At 41.3% G+C, this 20,188-nt stretch overlaps 1 protein-coding gene and 1 long non-coding RNA gene across 2 annotated transcripts; one reads left to right on the top strand and one right to left on the bottom strand.

The window, feature by feature from the left end:
* The first annotated feature begins 2,940 nt into the window (after positions 1 to 2,940).
* On the top strand, positions 2,941 to 4,030 carry LOC147639605 (salt stress-induced protein-like). The gene is made up of 3 exons (XM_086772144.1): positions 2,941 to 3,216; positions 3,339 to 3,524; positions 3,627 to 4,030. The coding sequence occupies exons 1-3, from the start codon at positions 3,199 to 3,201 to the stop codon at positions 3,888 to 3,890; spliced, it is 468 nt and encodes a 155-aa protein (XP_086628270.1). The 5' UTR covers positions 2,941 to 3,198; the 3' UTR covers positions 3,891 to 4,030.
* Positions 3,155 to 12,102, bottom strand: LOC147639604 (uncharacterized). The gene is made up of 2 exons (XR_015261738.1): positions 12,028 to 12,102; positions 3,155 to 4,057 (listed from the first exon to the last, which is right to left on the bottom strand). It is a non-coding gene; the product is annotated as an uncharacterized LOC147639604 (long non-coding RNA).
* Between the last annotated feature and the right edge of the window lie 8,086 nt (positions 12,103 to 20,188).

Raw genomic sequence — 20,188 nt, 5'->3', positions numbered from 1 at the left:
AGGCTGATTTGCAGGTCATCATTTGAGATGTCAGATTTGGAGTCCTTGCATTATAATTTAGGGATTCGGTTTATGCAGCGCAATGATGGCATTGTTATGCTGCAATCTAAATATATACAAAAGCTATTAAAGAGGTTTAATCTTGAAGACTTTAAACCTGTGGCTACACCTATGGAGATAGGTACTCGACTTAGTCTTCAAGATGCAAGAGACTCTTTTGGTGCTAGTTTGTATCAGTAGACTATTGGATCCCTTCTATATGTATGCAACACGAGGGCAAATATACAGTATGCGGTCTCACAGTTGAGAAGATTTATGCATGGCCAAAGTACGAAGCATTGGTAGGCTATCAAGCGAGTTTTTTGCTATTTGTAGGGCACTCAGCATTTTGGATTGTTTTATCCAAAGGGGAATGAGTCACAGCTGCATGCTTTTAGTGGTTCATATTGCACTGGATGTTATGACACACGAGTGTCCACTAGTGGGTTTTGCTTTTGCCTTAGTGATTCAGGTATATTATGGGGCTCAGCAGCAAGAAGCACCCTACAGTGGCCACTTCCAGCTCTGAAGCTGAGTACAGGAGGACAGCTACAATTCAATGTGTGTGGCTCAGATGTCTTATGGTTGATTTGAGTGTTGGACAGTCGTATAGTACTACCATTTTCACTAACAGCCAGAGCGCATTAGGAGTTGTTGCGAGGAACCGAGTGTTTCATGCTCGCACTAAGAACATTGAGGTGCATTACCACTTTGTTAGGGAAAGACTCTCTACAGCAGGGATCCTCTTTGTCTCTATGTGCCTACACATGACAACATGGCATATTTATTCACAAAGGCTCTTTCTTATGAAAAGTTCAAAGCTTTTCGTAAAGCTTTGGGCTTACTACCTTTTCAAGATTGATCGGGCATATCCTATACATGTTCACATTATGACTCCAGGGGGGATTTGTAGCATTATATGGTAGTATTGTGTGTGAACACACTTAGGACCGTCATGGCACTTTTTCCCTCACTATGAGGTTTTTTCCCCCATGCGTATGCACACACTCTTATCTAATCATTTTGGGGTGTGTATTTATCTTTTGTATCTGGCACACATTTGTTCATTCTAATCTAGTGAGTGTGTGTACTCTCAAGCTTCTCTATCTTGTGTGTGTGCGTTGTTGCAACCCTATCCCTAATTCCAACACTTCCAACCAGCTTTGTTAGAATCAAAATGGTGGTATATATAATATAAATTGCACCTCGAAGCAAACACATATTTAAAGATAGGGATGTTGAGGAAGAAATAGAAGAAGGTGATAACACCCCCAATGCTTTAGAAAGTAACTAAAAATATGCTCATGATGTAAATGTTATGGACGATGATGTCATTGAGAATCAATTAATATATACATGAGGAGGGCTCATCATCATCTAGTGGATTTACTGATAGTACATGCTCTTATCCTTCTATGGATGGTAACGAATTCCCTTTTAATATTGTGTTTGGAGATATTGGAGATATGTAGACCTCATTTTAGAAATTGAGCCTTTGGAGCCATAGACCTTATATAGGATGAATAATCATAAAATTTCTATTATATTCTAAAAGCAAATATATTCACTAATATTTTTGATAAAATGTTGTAAGTAAATTTTGATGTAAATATCGACACACATTTCAACCCACATATCGATGCAGGTACCGAAATCTTCTACTGACAATAATGCTAAGGCCCAAGAGATCGCATACTTGAAAAAAACTATCTCGACAAAAACATTGCACATCATTACTATGGGTAGATCTCTTGTAGTGAAAGTTTTGAGTTTTTATATGCACCCAGGAGGCTTTGAATATGCACCACTCCCATTTCTTTACCCTTTTTCCTCCTACACTGATGGGAGAATGTACATGCACCCTACTCCGAGAATCCTAATGGGGGAGTAGTATCCTTACCCTCGCTCATTACCACTTATCTTCTGTGAATATTTTTAGGTTATTTAATTTGTCTTATGTTTTATTTTGTTTGGTTTTCTAAATAGATTAATAATGTAAACATGTCTTCAAAGAAAGGTCAATAGTTTAAGTCATCTCTCTGCTTTACCTTTTTTAATCTTATGCCATGTCATTGCCATCTTTCCTTCTTCTATACTAGAGGAAGAAGAGAGAGGTGTCGAAGAATACTTTTCTTGTTTTTGTCCTTATGAGAAGAAGAATAAAGGGAAGAAGAGAAAGAATCTCTTCTCTTTGGGGAGGTTTTTCAAATTTCTTTATATTGAAGAAAATGAAGAGAAAAATAAAGATATACATTAATTTTGGTGTTTGTTGCTTGTAGTATTACGGTCTCTTTAATCGCATCTTCAACCTGACATTCACTCTCGACTCTACGTAAGACTCCCATCGCTTCTATGTTTTTACTATGTGCCACCCTTGTGTTCATTGATATATCTTTTATATGTTTCACCAATGTGTGATCCTGTTTCTTTTTTAGATATAGAAAATGAAATATAAGGGCAATATATATTTCAGGAGATAATACCCTTGAAAAGGAAGGATCAACTGTATACCTATGCCCTTTCATAGCAGCCATGCGGTTAGGTTACGTTGTAGCAATTCAATCACAGAAAGCTGTAGATGAGTACTCAAAGGGGCGAACCACCCTGGCGTGCCTACAAAGGACCACGTGATGTGGCCATGAGAACGAAAGAAAGAATCAGCATTGTGACTTGTGTGGATTGTAATGAGGATCCTGGGGATAAGGATTATGAATCAGCATGTGTACTCGAAGGGGCGACCCACAAAGGACCGCGTAATTTGGCCATGAGAACGACAGAAAGACTGGTGTGGATTACAAATCAGCATGAGCATGTGCTATTAAACGAGAGAGAGAGAGAGAGTGTGTGTGTGTCCGTCCGCGTGCGCGCGTGTGAGAGAGAGACACAGAGAGAGAGAGAGAGAGAGTACGGACAAGCTGGCGGAGGCGAGACGTCTAATTTTTCTTTTTCTGACACTAACAAGAGATCAGAGCGACGCGGTGACAAGGCAGGACAGAGAGCACGAGAGAAATGCTTAGCAGCTTAGGTCGGTGATCATGTCCTCCTCGACTCCACAACGAGTCTTCCGGCTATCTACATAAGAAGTAGAGCTCGGCACACCAGCGTATCAGCACCAACAACGCCTTTCCTCCACTTTGCAACAACAACAGATTTAGCGAGATGTCTAGTTCTGCCCAGGTAAGTACGTAGGGCGAACAATGTATCATCAACTTCTAATTGGTATGATATTTGATTTTAGCCTCTTGTATAGCTGGCTATAGTAGCTAATTGAATAATTAGTATGCTTCATGATTCTGCAGGCTGATGCAGCGGTGATTCTTGGGCCTTGGGGGGGCGCTGGCGGTGACGCCTTCGACGACGGATGGCATAACTCAGGTGTTTCGAAGGTCACCATTTACTACACGGAAATACTCCGGGGCTTGGAGGTTGTGTACGGCAACGGAAGCACGAAGCTTCACGGTTCCCGCGTGGGCAGCACAAAGGAGGTAGGAGAGTAACGAGTTAGAGAGCGCCTCTCACAATTACGTCACGTTCTTCTACCTTAACTCGTCTTTTTAATATTGCTTTTCATTTCGTTCACGGCGCAGATCCAGTTCAACCCGGCAACAACGGGGGCGCTCGAGGCGTTAAGTAACATCTCCGTCACCGTCGCTCGTGATTCCGGATACTTCTCCGGCGATCCTAACCACATTGGCGTGGTGGCTGTGGGCCTCTCTGCCTCAACCGTCACCACCCAGTTTCCGAGTGCCAGGAATGGCCAGATTGTCCGACCCCAAATTCTTGGCTTCTTCGGCGGTGCCGGCACCAACATCGATCGCCTCGGTGTTTACGTCTCCAACGTTCGCGCCTAGCAGCATGTGGACGTCAACGGGCTTTGTGCAGGATGCCCAATAAGAAATAAAATAAATAATCACTCTCCGTGCACGTGAGACATGCATGCACAAATGCCAGACCTGCGTTTCCCAAAAAAAAAAATGGTTCTGTTTCTCTACATGTGCTGTTGCTGTGATTGTTACACCTGTTGCTGTGATTGTGTGTAACCGTGAGATTAATCTTTGAATGACCGCCGATCTTTCGTTCACGCAACCATTTTGTAACCATATAAAAACCTATAGCTCTCGCGCGCGCTCTCTATCGCTAGATAGATTATGGATATGTACGTGTATATATGTACATATACGTATGCATGTATATGTAAAACAAAAGTAGTGGCGAAAAAAAACTTTTAAATTGTCCTACATGGGAAGTTATATAGTATTAACTATGTAACTAAGGAAATCTATCTTGCAAGTTGGAGTAGAGGAGAGAGTCACGAGATCCCAACGTTCAAGTTGTTCCTTCAATTATTCTCTAATCGTTGTAATTATCTACAAGTCTACGTTTGGTTGGTAAAATAGACATTGCCTTCTATTTCACACAAATTATAACAATGATAGTAGATTGTAGAAACATCACATCTCCTTCTACTAAGTATATAGCTAACCATGTTAAGAGTATAGTAGATTACCCCCATAATGTGCTTTCACACTAATTCTTGTATCTCATTGGGCTTGATAGAAGTAACAATTCCTCTATCGGCATTTGCATTAATCTCGGCATCTAGCTTCTGCTCAATTGTTTGGTCATTTTGTCATTTTGTGGTGTTACATCTAAGTAATTTCTTACATCCTTAATGATGAGCGAACCTTTCAAGGCTTCATATGCTTAGGCTTGCCACACCCAGCTTAAGTGGATGGCACAAAATGTGTCACACCAAAATGCTCCCGTGACCCCACCCATCAACATGTAGGCATGTAGTGATGTAACTCGTGTGCTGCATATTTGGTCACTAGCTTACAGAGCTGGCAACTGCCCATGTGTCGTTTCTGAAGTTAGTAATCTATATGCTGAATGAGTCCAAGACTCTTGGGCTACAGTTGCTTGCATCTAAATCTTTAGCAACACTAATCACTCTGGCTAGGTCTCCTTGTCACCACCATGGGTTACAAAACCATTCCCCTTATCACCAACTCTAAAAATTTGCCAACAAGAGGTGATGGGCATTGGAGATGTGATTTGGATACTTCACTCTCCACTATGAAGCCCACATACCAATAAATGCACAAAATAAGTTGACTACCCACCATCAAATAGGACTCTACAAGTCCATGTTTGGTTGGTGAAATAGACATTGAGTTCTAGCCTCTAGTATTTCACACAAATTATAACAATGATGGTAGATTGTAGGAACATCACATCTCCTTCTACTAGGTATGTAGCTAACCAAGATAAGAGTATAGTAGATTACCCCCATAATGTGCTTTCACATTAATTCCTGAATCTCATTGGGATTGATAGAAGTAACAATTCCTCAATTGGCATTAGCATTAATCTCAGCATCTAGCTTGAGCTTAGTTGTTTGTTATAACAATGGTCATACATATTGTTATCATTTCAACTCGGTCATTTTGTGGTGTAACATCATCTGAGTGATTTCTTACATCCTTAATGATGAGCTATAGATTCAATATCCTGTCCAAATTTTTTAAGGCTTCGTATGCTTAGGCTTGCCACCTAGCTCAAGTGGATGACACATTATGTGTCGCACCAAAATGCTCCCATGAGCTCATCCACATGTAGGCATGCAATGTTGTAACTCATGTGCTACACATTTTCTCACTAGCTTTTGAAAGTGTGTAAAAGAAGAAGCCCTAGTACCCAACTCTATACCCTCGAAGCTTGAAATCTCAAATGTTGTTCTTACTACACAATTTAGCTCAAGTAACGTTCATATCATGTTTTGTGGCCTACTATGGATTGTGCTTTTGAGTGGTGAAGAGCTGACAACTACGTAGGTGCCGTTTCTCAAGTATAGTATTCTATATGATGCTGAATGAGTTCAAGACTCTTGGGCTAGAGTTGCTTGCATCTAAATCTTTAGCAACACCAATCATTGTGGCTAGGTATCCTTGTCACCACTATGGGTTACAAAACCATTCCTCTTATCAACCTCTAAAAATTTTCCAACAAGATGTGGGGATGTGATTTGGATACTCCACCCTCCACAGTGAAGCCCATGTATCACTAAATGTACAAAATCAGTTGACTACCCACGTCAAATAGGACTCTTGTCTCAGAATGCATTTATGTCTTATGCCTCGACAAAAACAGCACTATAAAGAGAATTGCCTCAACAACATGGTTGGTTCCTAACTTCAAGTTCAATGTCTCACTTCAACTCGTAAATGGGACACTCTCATACTACACCTAAACAAAGCAGTGTGTTCCAAGCACGTCCACACGAACTCTAGCCTTTGATTATCTCCATCTTAATCTTGATGGGCAAAGGCAAGTCATTAGGAATTTTTTGGACCCAAAAAAGGCCTCTTAAGGATTCCTAATTTTTAGGGATTAGAGCTTAAAAAGCTAGGCTTAAGGGAGACAAAGGCTATGATGACCCCTGTTTTTTGCCTTGCCACATCAGCCATACCCCCCTAGTTTCACTTTTTAAAGGGAATATTCTCATACTCTCTCTCTCTCTTATTTTTTGACTTTTCTCATACTTTCTCTCTTACTTTTTGATTTTTTTATCTTCACTCTCTACAAATTGAATCTTTCTTGCCAGTTTGAAATCTCCTTTCTCATTAACTCCCACCATATCTCCCTTCCACATCAGCAAAACATTCTCGCATTTAGATGAGCCCCAAAAAGTGAAAATTTTTTCTTTTTTATTTTTTTACATTTTGAGGTGGAAAAAACACCACCCAACCAATATGTATAATGAAAATAATTTTTCTCTCCAAAAAGCTTGTAATTCAAGGGTCACGTCAGAAGCCTATCAGGAGCCAGTACATCTATAACTAACTATCAGGTCCCCACAACCCCATAAACATAACTAACTATCAGGAACCACTACATCCATGAGATCCCAAAATTGTGGGGACCCCAAAAATTATTATTTTTTAATTTTTCTCATAAATGTAATTTATTGATAAAAAAACTCCATGTTAGTATATTTGTATATCAAAAATATCATTTTCTACTTATAGAAAAACGGATTTGTGTTAAACCTGTGAGAGCAAAGTTTTAACAGTCACTCTCTCTCTCTCTCTCTCTCTCTCTCTCTCTCTCTCTCTCTCTCTCTCTCTCTCTCTCTCCCCCTCTCTGATGATCTCTCTACTTTAGCTTCTTCCTTTGCTTAGCTATGGAGCCTTTGCAAGCTGTGTGTGTAGCCCCTTGTGAAGCTAGAAAACGGAAGGTTGATTTACACATTCGTATTCCTGAAGAGTATGGCAGCTCTAAAAAAACCCATCCTACTAATGCACAATCTGTCCAAGCTCGTAAGATAGCTAAGAAGAAAAATGTAGATTTTTGGGTTGATGGGCATCTCTATCCAGTTGACCCTCCATTAAAAGCAAACCCTCCTTTCCGCAATTTATCATCTTTTATGCAATTTGTTCGTGAAGGAGAACTTGGCTTGTTAGGATACTGTAGAAGATTGACTACAAGTAGAGCTTGGCAAGCCCATATTCTGCAATCTCAATTGCAAGCATCACAATTCAGCCTTTTACAATGTCAAAGAAGGACTTAAAACATCATCAGATAAAATGAAAGAGATTCTCACAGAGAATGTGGAGAAGGAAGCAAAGATTCAAAGGCTAGAGGAACTTATCAAACGACTCAAAGCAACGCCAAATGGTGCTCATCGTCGTGAACGCAAAAAGACATTGGCTGGTATAGAAACTCTTGCGTTAAAAGGTGGAGCATGGAAGAAAAGGATTCTTACAACAAAGTAAGTAACATAAACTTTCATTATGCACTCAGTGATTTAAACAAAATAGTCATGATTTATGTTCTGCCAGGAATTTTTTGCAAACAAGAGGTGTGTGGTTCTAATGAAGAGGGATGGAAGGATTTGGTCAAAGCCATTCTGAATACCAAGGATATTCTCTCAATTATTACTGACCCTCGTCATCCTAAAATACGCCAAGCTATTTTCAGCAATGTAGTGAGCGAGATTACCACCTCCATCGATTCTTCATTAATTCAACATGCTTGTGATGCGGTTGGAATCAGCATGAAAGGGCACCAAGCAATCCGTCAGGTTGTAAAAGATGCATTTCTAAGACAAGGAATCACTGGCACTTTATTTCCTACACTCAAGGTGATTCACAATGTCAAGCGTATCAATAATGATGATGTGCAGCAAGCTATAGGATAATTTTATCACGTTGAGGGCACACTAACATTAGAGATAGGGTCGAGCAGAAAGAAAATCAAGACAACAAGTATAGAATTTCACTCTGATGTTTACAATAACATCTTTGTTCATATTGAGAGACTAAAACAAGCTATGGTGAAGTTCTATGGTCTTTCACCAGAAGGTGAGAACTTGCAATTGCTACTATTCATGTTTTTCAGTAGAAAATGAAGATGATTATTTTGTTTTGAATATTGTAAATTATCGTTTATTTACAGTTTTGGGGAGCACACTTTCATTTGTGCTCAAGCTAGATGAGTGTCAAATTGGGAAAGGTCAGAAACTGGAACATATGAGCATTACGCTCATGAATGAGGCCATGATCTGTGCATGGGAAAAGACTACCAAACCAAGTTTTAGTGTGCAATTTGAGAAAGAGGTCTGGTGGCTTGGTGCATTCGAGGTATTGGTGGCTTGGTGCATTCGAGGTACCGAAGGAGACACATGAGGTATTGACATGGATGTTTGGAAGGACTCCCTGGATAACAGATGTAATCAAAAAGCAAATTGATGATCAATTTTTAGATGTAGAAAACATGGGAAAGTTCAAGATGGATTGACATCTTGGGGGAGATTTGAAGACAATTAAATGCATGATGGGTTGTGCTCAAGGCGTGACATCAAGATGGCCTTGTCCATACTGCAATGCTTACATTGATATTCCTAGGTAGAAAAAGACAAATGGAAAAGGTATACAAAAGGTTGGTTCTGTTGGAATAAACTGGTGTTTTAACCTTGACTTTTGTTAATTAAATTCTATTGTCATGTGTACAGCACGTAGTTTATGCACATGGTGCGTATTTCATGAACAAGTATGGATCGCTCGACATGTGGAGTACCCAAGGGATGGAGAAATCACATTATAAAGTAAGAGGGGTTTATTTCAAAAATACAAGACATGGAGGTGGAGCTTCTGCCGCCGGAGGAACATGTACAAACTATCTACAAGAGATGTTCAATTGGTTTTATTACACAACCTTTGGAAGGGTATTGTTTAGGGAGCGGGCCCAACAATCTAAGCTTGTGCAAGAGGCACGCAAGGCTGCAAAAAGGCATGCTCGGCTTGAATGGTCGCAGACCAATGCTCCCCATAGGCATGGTGCTTGGCATGCATGAATGAGGAGACAAGGGAGGCGTTGGGTTGTGCACGCACCAGCATAAATCTAGATGTAATAAGGCTAAGAAAATAAGTTTAGTTAGGTTTTTTGCCCTTTAAAAAAACTATTAATAGTTCCTTCTCTCACTTCATTTTCATTCACTTTTAGAGAGCTTAAGCTCAAGATCTACGTAGACACCCACGTAAGGACACCAGCACATCACCACGTTAGCATAGTTGTACATGGATATGGCACGCACCAAGAACACCGCACGTGTTACCATGCCTTCACAAAACACAGTGCAAGGCACCCACAACGACCACATACTAGTGACACCACGGAAGAGAGTGACCCCTTGATTCTAGGACATGCCCAATGGGATCACCAGGAGTCCAACCCTCCTCCCACAGCAACACCAACGTACACACATGCAGGCCCTTCTAGTGGGAGAAAGCATGTGAAGAAGACCCCACAATGCAGCCAACCCAGAGATCAAGACAGAGAGGCCGATGATGAGCAGTTCGACTAGGTTGGTGAAAACATTCCTACATTGCGCAGCACCATAGGTGGCAAGACCCTACTACCAGGACAGGGTCCCCTACCTACCCGGTAGGAACTTGATACACAGGTACCACAACAACAGGAGGAGGAGAATTCAGACTATGAGAGAGACCAAGAGGAGGTTCGTGCAAGTGCACACAAGCGTAGAAAGGTCAAGCTCTTCAAGCCAAGGAAGTCCCAACCTCACCAACGCACTAACACAACACAGAGAGCTCCAAGGAGAAGGATGCGCCAAGGGCATAGGGCTCTACAAGAAATCAAGTTTTATCAGAGGAACACTAAGTTCCTGATAAGAAGAGCCCCTTTCACTCGCATAGTGAAGGAGATTCTCCAACGATATAAAACAGAGTTCCGTGTGGTGCAGGGGATTGCCCTTGAAGCATTGCAAGAAGCCTCCGAGGCTTACCTTTTTGGGCTTTTTGAAGACACCAACCTCCTTGAAATACATGCAAAGAGGATTACCATATCTGCCCCAAGGACCAGCAACAACTAGCTCGACGCATTCGAGGCAAGCGAGGCGACACGATCTAGAGATCTTAGATGTTAACCTTTTTTTTGAAGCAACTCTTTTGTTTCAAACCCCCCTTTGTAACAAGCCTATCTGGCTTTCATTTGTAATCTTCTGATAATTAAAATTTTAAGTTTCTCTTACAATGTCTCGGTGTCATCATGTTTGTTTAACATGGAGTGTCTATCATGCGAGTTTGTCACCCAAGGCATCAGAAATGCTCCTGGAGGACTGAGGAAGCTGTGCTAAAACATTACAAATTTGGCCTCTGCAACGGTGATGTAGGCTCAAAATTCGCATTGTTCTGGCACTTCTCCCCTAGCCACTCAGCATCATTTCTGATGCATTTATAATGAAGTTGAGCACACTAATTGTGAGAAACAGTAGTTTATAGGATAAAAACATCTTTAATCATGTGTAAAAATATAGTGTTTATCATCTAATGCATCAGAATTGCTCCTGGAGGACTGGGGAAGCTATGCCACAATAGTGCGAATTTAAACTTTGCAGTGGCGATGCAGGCTCAAAATTGGCACTGCTCTCCTATCCACTCAAGATCATTTCTGATCCATTTATAATGAAGTTGAGTACAATAATTGTGAGAAATAATAGTTTATAAGATAAAAACAGCTTTAATCATGTGTAAAATTACATTGTTTGTCATCCAATGCATCAGAATTGCTCCTGGAGGACTGGGAAAGCTATGCCAGAATAGTGCGAATTTAGGCTCTGCAGAGCAGAGCAGCGGTGCAGGCTCAAAATTCACACTGTTCTGGCACTGCTCCCCCAACCACTCAAGATCATTTCTGATGCATAATGAAGTTGAGTACATTAATTATAAAAACGATAATTTACAAAATAAAAATACCTTTAATCATGTGTAAAAATACATTATTTGTCATCTAATGCATTAGAATTGCTTCTGGAGGGCTGGGGAAGCTATGCCAGAACAGTGCGAATTTGGGCTCTACAGCAGCGGTGCAGGCTCAAAATTCGCACTGTTCTAGCACTGCTCCCCCAGCCACTCAGAATCATTTTTGATGCATTTATAATCAAGTTGAGTACATTGATTATGAGAAACAATAATTTACAAGATAAAAATACCTTTAATCATGTGTAAAAATACATTATTTGTCATCCAATGCATCAGAATTGCTCCTGAAGGGCTGGGGAAGCTGTGCCAAAACAGTGCAAATTTGAGCTCTACACAGTAGCGGTGCAGGCTCAAAATTTGCACTGTTCTAGCACTGCTTCCCCAGGCTTCCAGGGTCATTTCTGATGCATTCACAAAAACATTAATGGTACAAACTAGAAAAAACAATGATATACTTAATGAAAACAAGTTTGCAAAAATTGTATTATATTCATAATAAGAAGTGATACATCATCTTTACAAAAGCTTTCTTACAATATTGAGCTTCCTTCTCTTGTTATTGGGCAGAGTGTGCTCAAGGAGTGATTGGGCTATTTCTTGAGGATCCTCTATGCCTATGCTTTTGGCTATACCTATACGAGCAAGAAGCTTACCCAAAAAAAAAAATGGTTCTGTTTCTCTATATGTGCTGTTGCTGTGATTGTTACACCTGTTGCTGTGATTGTGTGTAACAATGTATGTATCGTGTGCATTGTGACTCGTGAGATTAATCTTTGAATGACCGCCGATCATGCAACCATTTTGTAACCATATAAAAACCTATATAGCTCTCGCGCGCGCTCTCTATCGCTAGATAGATTATGGATATGTACGTGTATATATGTACATATACGTATGCATGTATATGTAAAACAAAAGTTATCCCTAGTGGCGAAAAAATAACTTTTAAATTGTCCTACATGGGAAGTTATATAGTATTAACTATGTAACTACTAAGGAAATCTATCTTGCAAGTTGGAGTAGAGGAGAGAGTCACAAGATCCCAACGTTCAAGTTGTTCCTTCAATTATTCTCTAATCGTTGTAATTATCTACAAGTCTACGTTTGGTTGGTGAAATAGACATTGCCTTCTATTTCACACAAATTATAACAATGATAGTAGATTGTAGAAACATCACATCTCCTTCTACTAAGTAAATAGCTAACCATGTTAAGAGTATAGTAGATTACCCCCATTATGTGCTTTCACACTAATTCTTGTATCTCATTGGGCTTGATAGAAGTAACAATTCCTCTATCGGCATTTGCATTAATCTCGGCATCTAGCTTCTGCTCAATTGTTTGTTATAACAGTGGTCATCCATATTGCTATCATTTCAACTCAGTCATTTTGTGGTGTTACATCTAAGTGATTTCTTACATCCTTAATGATGAGCGAACCTTTCAAGGCTTCATATGCTTAGGCTTGCCACACCCAGCTTAAGTGGATGGCACAAAATGTGTCACACCAAAATGCTCCCGTGACCCCACCCATCAACATGTAGGCATGTAGTGATGTAACTCGTGTGCTGCATATTTGGTCACTAGCTTACAGAGCTGGCAACTGTGCATGTGTCGTTTCTGAAGTTAGTAATCTATATGCTGAATGAGTCCAAGACTCTTGGGCTAGAGTTGCTTGAATCTAAATCTTTAGCAACACTAATCACTGTGGCTAGGTCTCCTTGTCACCACCATGGGTTACAAAACCATTCCCCTTATCAGCAACTCAAAAAGACAAACATAAACTTCAAAAAGACAGAAACTAAGAAGAATGCAAGTGAGCCTATGCATAGAACCTATGCATAGAGTCTACGCATAAATCTCTATGCATAGAGCCTACGCATAGAACCTATGCATAGAGTCTACGCATAAATCTCTATGCATAGAGCCTACGTGTAGAGCCTACGCATAGAGTCGTATGTATACAGCTCATGCATAGAGCCTTGTGCACAAAGCTCTACATATAGAGCCTACACATAGAACTCTATGCATAGAGATTTATAATCAAAGGAAAAATCAAAATATTTTCCTATACATAATTACAAATATTTCTAGGTTATAAAAGGTCGATTATTACCTCTTGCTCAATGTCTTCTTTTGCCAAAGTGCTGGTGGGGGCGGAGAGGTCAATCGAGAATTTAGCCTCATCCTTTTTTGGTGCTTTGGTCTCCTCCATCACTCCAGTAGCAAGGGTATTTTTTTCAGCCTCTAGCTTGTCTTGTAAGGTTGTGAATTCCTCCTCTGGAACTAGGGCTTGCTCCTCGGTCTCAACCACAGTTTCCTTAACCAAAGCAACTGTCTCTGCGATAGATTCTCCAAGGGGAAATATAGCTCTATCTAGGTGAGGACTGAGGTTGGACGTATCAAGGTCCACCTCACATCGCGTGCATATAATGCCGAAGCATTCATCCATTCTCAAGCCAGCTGCCTTTTCAAGGTCATGAAGAAATAGGTGTTCTTCACCTTCCACCACCATAATGGTGCTCAAGAGATTGATCTCAAGATCTGGCACCACCTTGCTCTCCTCGTGTGGGGAAGATGGCCCCGCATCTTCTACTACATTGGGCTGTTTAGCTGCAGATTGTGCACCCTCTGGAAAGTGCTCTGATGCAAGCTGCTCTTCCACACCAGCACTCGTTCCTACTGCCTTCACTTCCTTATCATCCCTCAAATACCTTGCCAACTGCAATGCAGGCATCTCTACCTCCTCATTCGAATCCTCATCTCGCTATGATGAGGAACGCAAAAGTGGCGAGCCACGAGAGGAACCTAGTTCCTAAATTGCCCTTCCCCAATCTCTCCACCTCTTGCTTATTGAAGGTACAGTAAGATCCTGTGAGGATGCAGATGTCGATGAAGCATTCAAGGCACTGGATGTAGGGGCGAGCAAATTGTTGAATGTACTTAAGCAGCTCAACAGGCACCCATCGATCATTGGGGCAATGGGGAAAGGAGATGGAGTGGGGAGCCAAGTATTGCTCCATGTATGCAATCTTCATCTCATAATGTGCAAGGGTGAGCAACTTTTCAAAGTCGACTTCATGAGAGAACATGACAAAGAGCTCGCTCTTGTCCACTGCCCACGAGGTGGTGGAGAGGAACTCTGTTAGGGGCAAGGCAAAGAAGGCATTTTGGAAGGCACAATGGACGACAAGTGTGAAAGCCGGATTGAGATCCGAAGAGTTGTGGCCTTTTAGCCTTTTGGCGATCTATGTATTTGGCAGATTAGTTATCATGCAGCGTGTTCTGTAGGAAGCGCAAGATGCAGTATTTTGTCATGTGTTTTGGCAGTTTGTAGTAGATGAAGTTTCAGTTTCTGTTTTGTTTTTCCTTCATGATGATGTAGCCTTGTTTTGGATTGATGAAGAAGTAGAATTTTCGGTGTCTTTGCAATTCATGTTTTGTCACATTCATTGTCTTTGTTCATGAAGAATGTTAGTGATGATTCTCTTCTCTTTGGCATGCGAGTAAACACTGGCGATCACGGTGATAGTGGTGTGATACCATGGTCGAATTCATCATCTTCTATGCATGGGTGACGTTTCGTATCTCCAACAGAATTCAGCGTGAAATCAGATAGTCAGACCTGGAGAGGTCACAGCAACCCACTCGCATTTACAATTTGAGGTCAAATTCATCAAGATATGGAGAGGAATATTGGAATGTTTGGGCTCAAGGTGCAGCAAGTGATGACACAGAAGGGGCAGACCAGAATGCATATGTAGAAGACTTGGAAGATGTGGAAGAATATGATGGTTCAGACAGAGAAGATCGTCGAATTAGGCAGTTTATTGGAGGAGCATTTATCCATGGAGCTTTGCGGTCAAGAAGAAGACTGCAATTTGATCCTTTAGGAGCACCAAGACAGTTGCGGGTGCGCATTCCATTGGCATTCTCAACACCATCTTCGGTGACACCACAAGTGTCATCAAATTCGTCATCTTCAGTTTCAACACCAGCAAGTCCAGCGTCTCCGAGAATGGCGGCAGCTCAGGCAAGGCAAGACCTCCGAGTCAGATTCAAGACCTTTTCAGGAAAGTCTAAAGAAGACCCTGATTGCCATATAGCTCAATTTGAGAGGAAATGGCAGGCCAGTCAATTTGACGGAGTGTACGATGCCCAGACCAAGAGAATGCAATTTGAAGCCACCTTGGAAGGCAAGGCTATGCAGTGGTTGAATAATTATGGAGCAGCACATTTTGCTGACTACAATGCATTGAAAGTGGCATTTCTGAATAGATTCCGGAAGGAGAAGACTCCTTTTGAGGTACTCACAAAGCTGAAAGAAATTCAGCAAAAGAAGATGTTTGTCGAGGATTATGCCCAAAAATTCAACAGGTATCTGAATCGGTTAACTGCTCAAGAAAGACCGACAGATGAAATGCTGGCTGGATATTTCATGAATGGATTGAGGAAAGAATTGCGACATGCAGTTGCAGGAGTAGATATTGCAGGAGGAATGGATGACTTAATTGAAACAGCTACAAGGGCTGAGAAAAGGTTTGGAGTGGCTTCTTTGAGAAAGTCTTCTAGGAGAGATACAAAGAAGAAGTCTAGGAGAAGCAAGAGGTCAAAAAGTGATGACAGTGATGATGACTCTGGTGATGATTCAGAGGAGTCAGAAATAGATGAATCTGAGGATGAGGAAAACTCTGAAAATGACAGTGATCAAGAATCAGACAGTGAGTCAAAGAAAAAGTACCGCAAGAAGAAGCGGAAGGAGGAAGAAAAGAAATCCAAATCGGATGAAAAGGAGGCTGAAACCAAAATGGAGAAGTTGTTGGCTAAGAAATTGAAGGAATTAGGAGTCACAAAGGAAGTCAACAAGAAGAAAGATCAGTGTGAAATTTGTGAGAAATTCCACAAGACAAAGGATTGCTGGTATAACCCGAATTACAGGGGACCGGTTCCACCAAGAGTCCAACAAGTCATGGCAGAAGCTAGTGGAGTTGTTCCTGAGCAGCAAAGTCCTCAGCAAAATGTAGGTTGGTCAAATCCCATGAATAATTGGCGACCTCAGGGAAGGCAGTTTCGTCCTCGGTTTAATCCAAATTTTCGTCCTCGATGGCAGGATGGTAGACCACCTTGGGGACCAAATTGGCAGCAGACACAGTCACAACCAAATTGGCAACAAGGTTGGCAAAATAATCAACAGGGATGGCAGCAACAACAGCCGAATTGGTAGCAACCTACACAAAGCTGGAATCAGCAGAGTTGGAATTCACCACCGTGGATGCAGCAAAATGCAGCACAACAGTTACCTCAGTTGACAGCACCAGTGACAACTCAGCCAAGCACTGAGAATGTGCCAACAACAAATGTAGTGAACATTGTGATGGCTGAAGAAACATTAAAAGGAGTGGAAGTACTGGAATGCATGCCGGAATGCGATTGTTCAGATTGCAACAAATTAAAGGTAGATGCAATGGCTGTCACCAGATCAAAAGCACCATTGAAAGCTCCCATAGATTGGGAAGAGCAGAAGGATGTGCGGAATGAAGTAAGCAAAGCAGTTTTGAAAGAGCAGAAGAAGCTTACCCATAAGGAAGCAGAAGAGGAAGACTCTGATAAAGTTCTTGAGAATGGCAAGTCAGAGGATTTGTTTGAGCGTCTTATGATGACACCAATGCATTTCACACTGGATCAGCTACTTTCTTTGGTTCCGATTTTCAGAGACAAATTTTACTCAGCAACAAAGGGTTTGTCAAGCAAGCCAGGCATAAAGACATTGGAGGATAGTGTGGATGCATATCAAGTGGATCCGGAAGATGTTGACTTCACAATTCCGACTGTCAAAGTTCATTGGAATGAACAGGTATATCAGGATGTACTGCTTGATGGCGGTTCAGGAGTCAATATATTGGCAGAGTCAGAATTCCTCAAAATGAAACATGTTAAGTTGGAACCAGCACCGTTTCAGGTTAGGATGGCAGATCAGAGACGTGTGCAGCCAATCGGAATGTTGAGGAAGCAAGTAATTAGAGTGCAAGACTTGAGTTTTCAAGTAAATTTTGTTGTCATCAGAATGAAGGAAGAAGACAGTTCTTATGTCATGCTATTAGGCAGACCTTGGTTCAAGACAGCTAGGCTGAAACAAGATTGGGAGAAGAATGAGATTGTGATCAAGAAGGGAGGAAAAGTGGCAAAAGTGCCAATGATTTCTAAAGTGACAGTTCCAAACTCCATAAGACCAATGTTGGTTGAGACTCTCAATTTGGCATCAGAGGTGGAAGATCAAGAGGAGACTGAATTCTTTGATGCCAATCCAACAGTCATTCCAATTTTTGAGGTTGATGTGGTAGATATTGTCAGCAGATATGTTGATCGGAATGCAAAGCAGAAGGCTCATTTGGATACTGGACAGCAAAGTTCAGAAGTGTTTAAAAAATCAGAGGAGGATGTTCAAGAAGAAGATTTGACACCACAAGAGGCAATAGATAGAGCTGAATCTTTGTATGATAAGTTAGAAAGCAGCATATCAAGGATCCAGGAGGATGACCTGCAAGAATTGAATCTAGGCACAAAGGAGCGGCCTAGGATGGTCAGAGTGAGTGTCAATTTAGATGACAAGTTCAAGGAGGAACTGAAGGCATTACTCATTGAATTCATAGATTGTTTTGCATGGGACTATTCAGATTTGAAGGGAATGGATCCAAATGTGTACAAACATCAGATCAATTTGAAAGAAGATGCAAAACCAGTAATTCAGCAGAGATACAGAATGAATCCAAATTATGCACAGCAAGTCAAGGCTGAATTGGATAAATTGTTGGCAGTAGGATTCATTATACTAGTTGATCAGGCAGAATGGTTGTCACCAATAGTAGTCGTACCTAAGAAGTCAGGTAAGATCCGGGTATGTGTCGACTACAGGAAGCTGAATGCAGCGACAATTGCAGATCCTTTTCCATTACCTTTCATGGATTCAGTATTGGATGATGTAGCTGGGCATGAGATGTACAGTTTTTTGGATGGTTTTTCCGGCTATAATCAGATAAGTGTCGCACAGAAGGACATAATGAAGACAGCATTCATTACAGAATGGGGAGCTTATGCTTACACAGTGATGAGCTATGGACTAAGAAATGGTCCACCATCATTTTCCAAAGCAGCAAACAAAACTTTTGAGCCTCATTTGACGACATTCATGCGGATTTTCATGGATGACTTCTCGGTGTTTGGTCAGAAGGATAAGCACCTGGAATATTTGAGGAAATGTTTAGAGAGATGCAGAATGTTCAGGATGGCACTTAATCCATACAAATGTGCAATTGCAGTTCAAAGAGGCAAACTATTGGGACATATTATTTCAAAGGAAGGCATGTCGATTGACAGGGATAAAGTCAGTGCCATTCAGAAGGCTGCAGCTCCGACTGACGTGAAAGGAGTCTTGAGAGTTGTTGGTCAGGTTAAATGGCACAGCCGATACTTGAGATATTTGGCGGATGTGACAGCGCCTTTGACACATTTGACAAAAAAGGATGTGGAATTCACGTGGGGAGCAGCACAGCAGAAGTCATTTCAGTTGCTGAAGAAAATGCTGGTGGTAGCACCAATATTGCAACCGCCGGATTGGGAATTGTCATTCCATGTTTTTGTGGATGCTTCTGATAGTGCAGTAGGAGCTGTTTTAATGCAGGAAAAAGTTAAGGGATGGTACCGACCAGTGTACTATGCAAGTCGGATGTTGAAGCCAGCAGAAAAGAACTACACAGTGACAGAGCGAGAGGCATTGGGAATGATATTTGCTTTGGATAAGCTAAGGCATTATTTGCTGGGCAATAAAGTGATTTTTCATGTGGATCACCAAGCCTTAGTCTTTTTGGAGAAGAAGCCAAAGCTGGAAGGCAGATTGGCCAGATGGATGTTGTTGCTTCAGGAGTTTGACTACATTATAATTCATACTCCAGGAAATCAGCATGCAGTAGCGGATTATTTGAGTCGGTTAGAACACTGGGAGGAATCACCAGGAGTGTCAGATGATTTGCCAGATGCAGAGTTATTTCAGGTTGTCGGAGAAGTTTATGACAACTGGTATGACCAAATGGTGCAATTTTTGACAGATGGAATTTTGCCATCAGTGATGTCAACAGACCAGAAGAAAAAGTTTGCTTTGAGAAGCAGACCATTCTTAATTATTGCTGGATCACTGTACAGAAGAGGAGCAGATCAGATTATAAGGCGGTGTGTTCCAGATGAGGAGCAATGTTTAGTCTTACAAGAAGCACATTTGGGTGCAGCAGGAGGTCATTTCTCGGGTGAAATTACAGGCAGAAAGGTCATGCAAGCAGGATTATGGTGGCCATTTTTGCTCAGGGATGCATATAAGTATGCACAATCATGCATTCAATGTCAGAGAATGGGTCAACCTACACAGTCAGATAGAATGCAAGATCATCCAGTTTTGCCTTTGGAGCCTTTTCAGAAATGGGGACTAGATTTTGTTGGTCCAATTAAGCCTAAAGGAAGAAGGACAGGAGCCAGATACATATTGGTGGCGACAGATTATGCGACAAAATGGGCAGAAGCAATTCCACTGAGGGATAACAAAGCTGCAAGTGTGGCTAGATTTTTGTACAAGCACATCATGACTAGGTTTGGATGCCCTATTGAATTGGTGTCTGACCAGGGAGTGCATTTCCTGAATTCAGTTATTGAAGAGTTGACTTCCAAGCATATGATTATGCATAAGAAGTCTACACCATATCATCCACAGGCGAATGGGCAGGCGGAAAGCACAAATAAAGTTCTTGTCAGAATTCTGAAGAAAATTGTGTCAGAAAATAGGTCAGATTGGGATGACAAGTTGGATTCCGCATTGTGGTCATTCC

Source organism: Cibotium barometz, chromosome 3 (genome assembly GCF_041138505.1).
Source record: "Cibotium barometz isolate CiBa-2024 chromosome 3, ASM4113850v1, whole genome shotgun sequence".
NCBI classification, from domain to species: Eukaryota; Viridiplantae; Streptophyta; class Polypodiopsida; order Cyatheales; family Cibotiaceae; genus Cibotium; species Cibotium barometz.
This window is presented reverse-complemented; position numbering and strand designations above follow the sequence as displayed.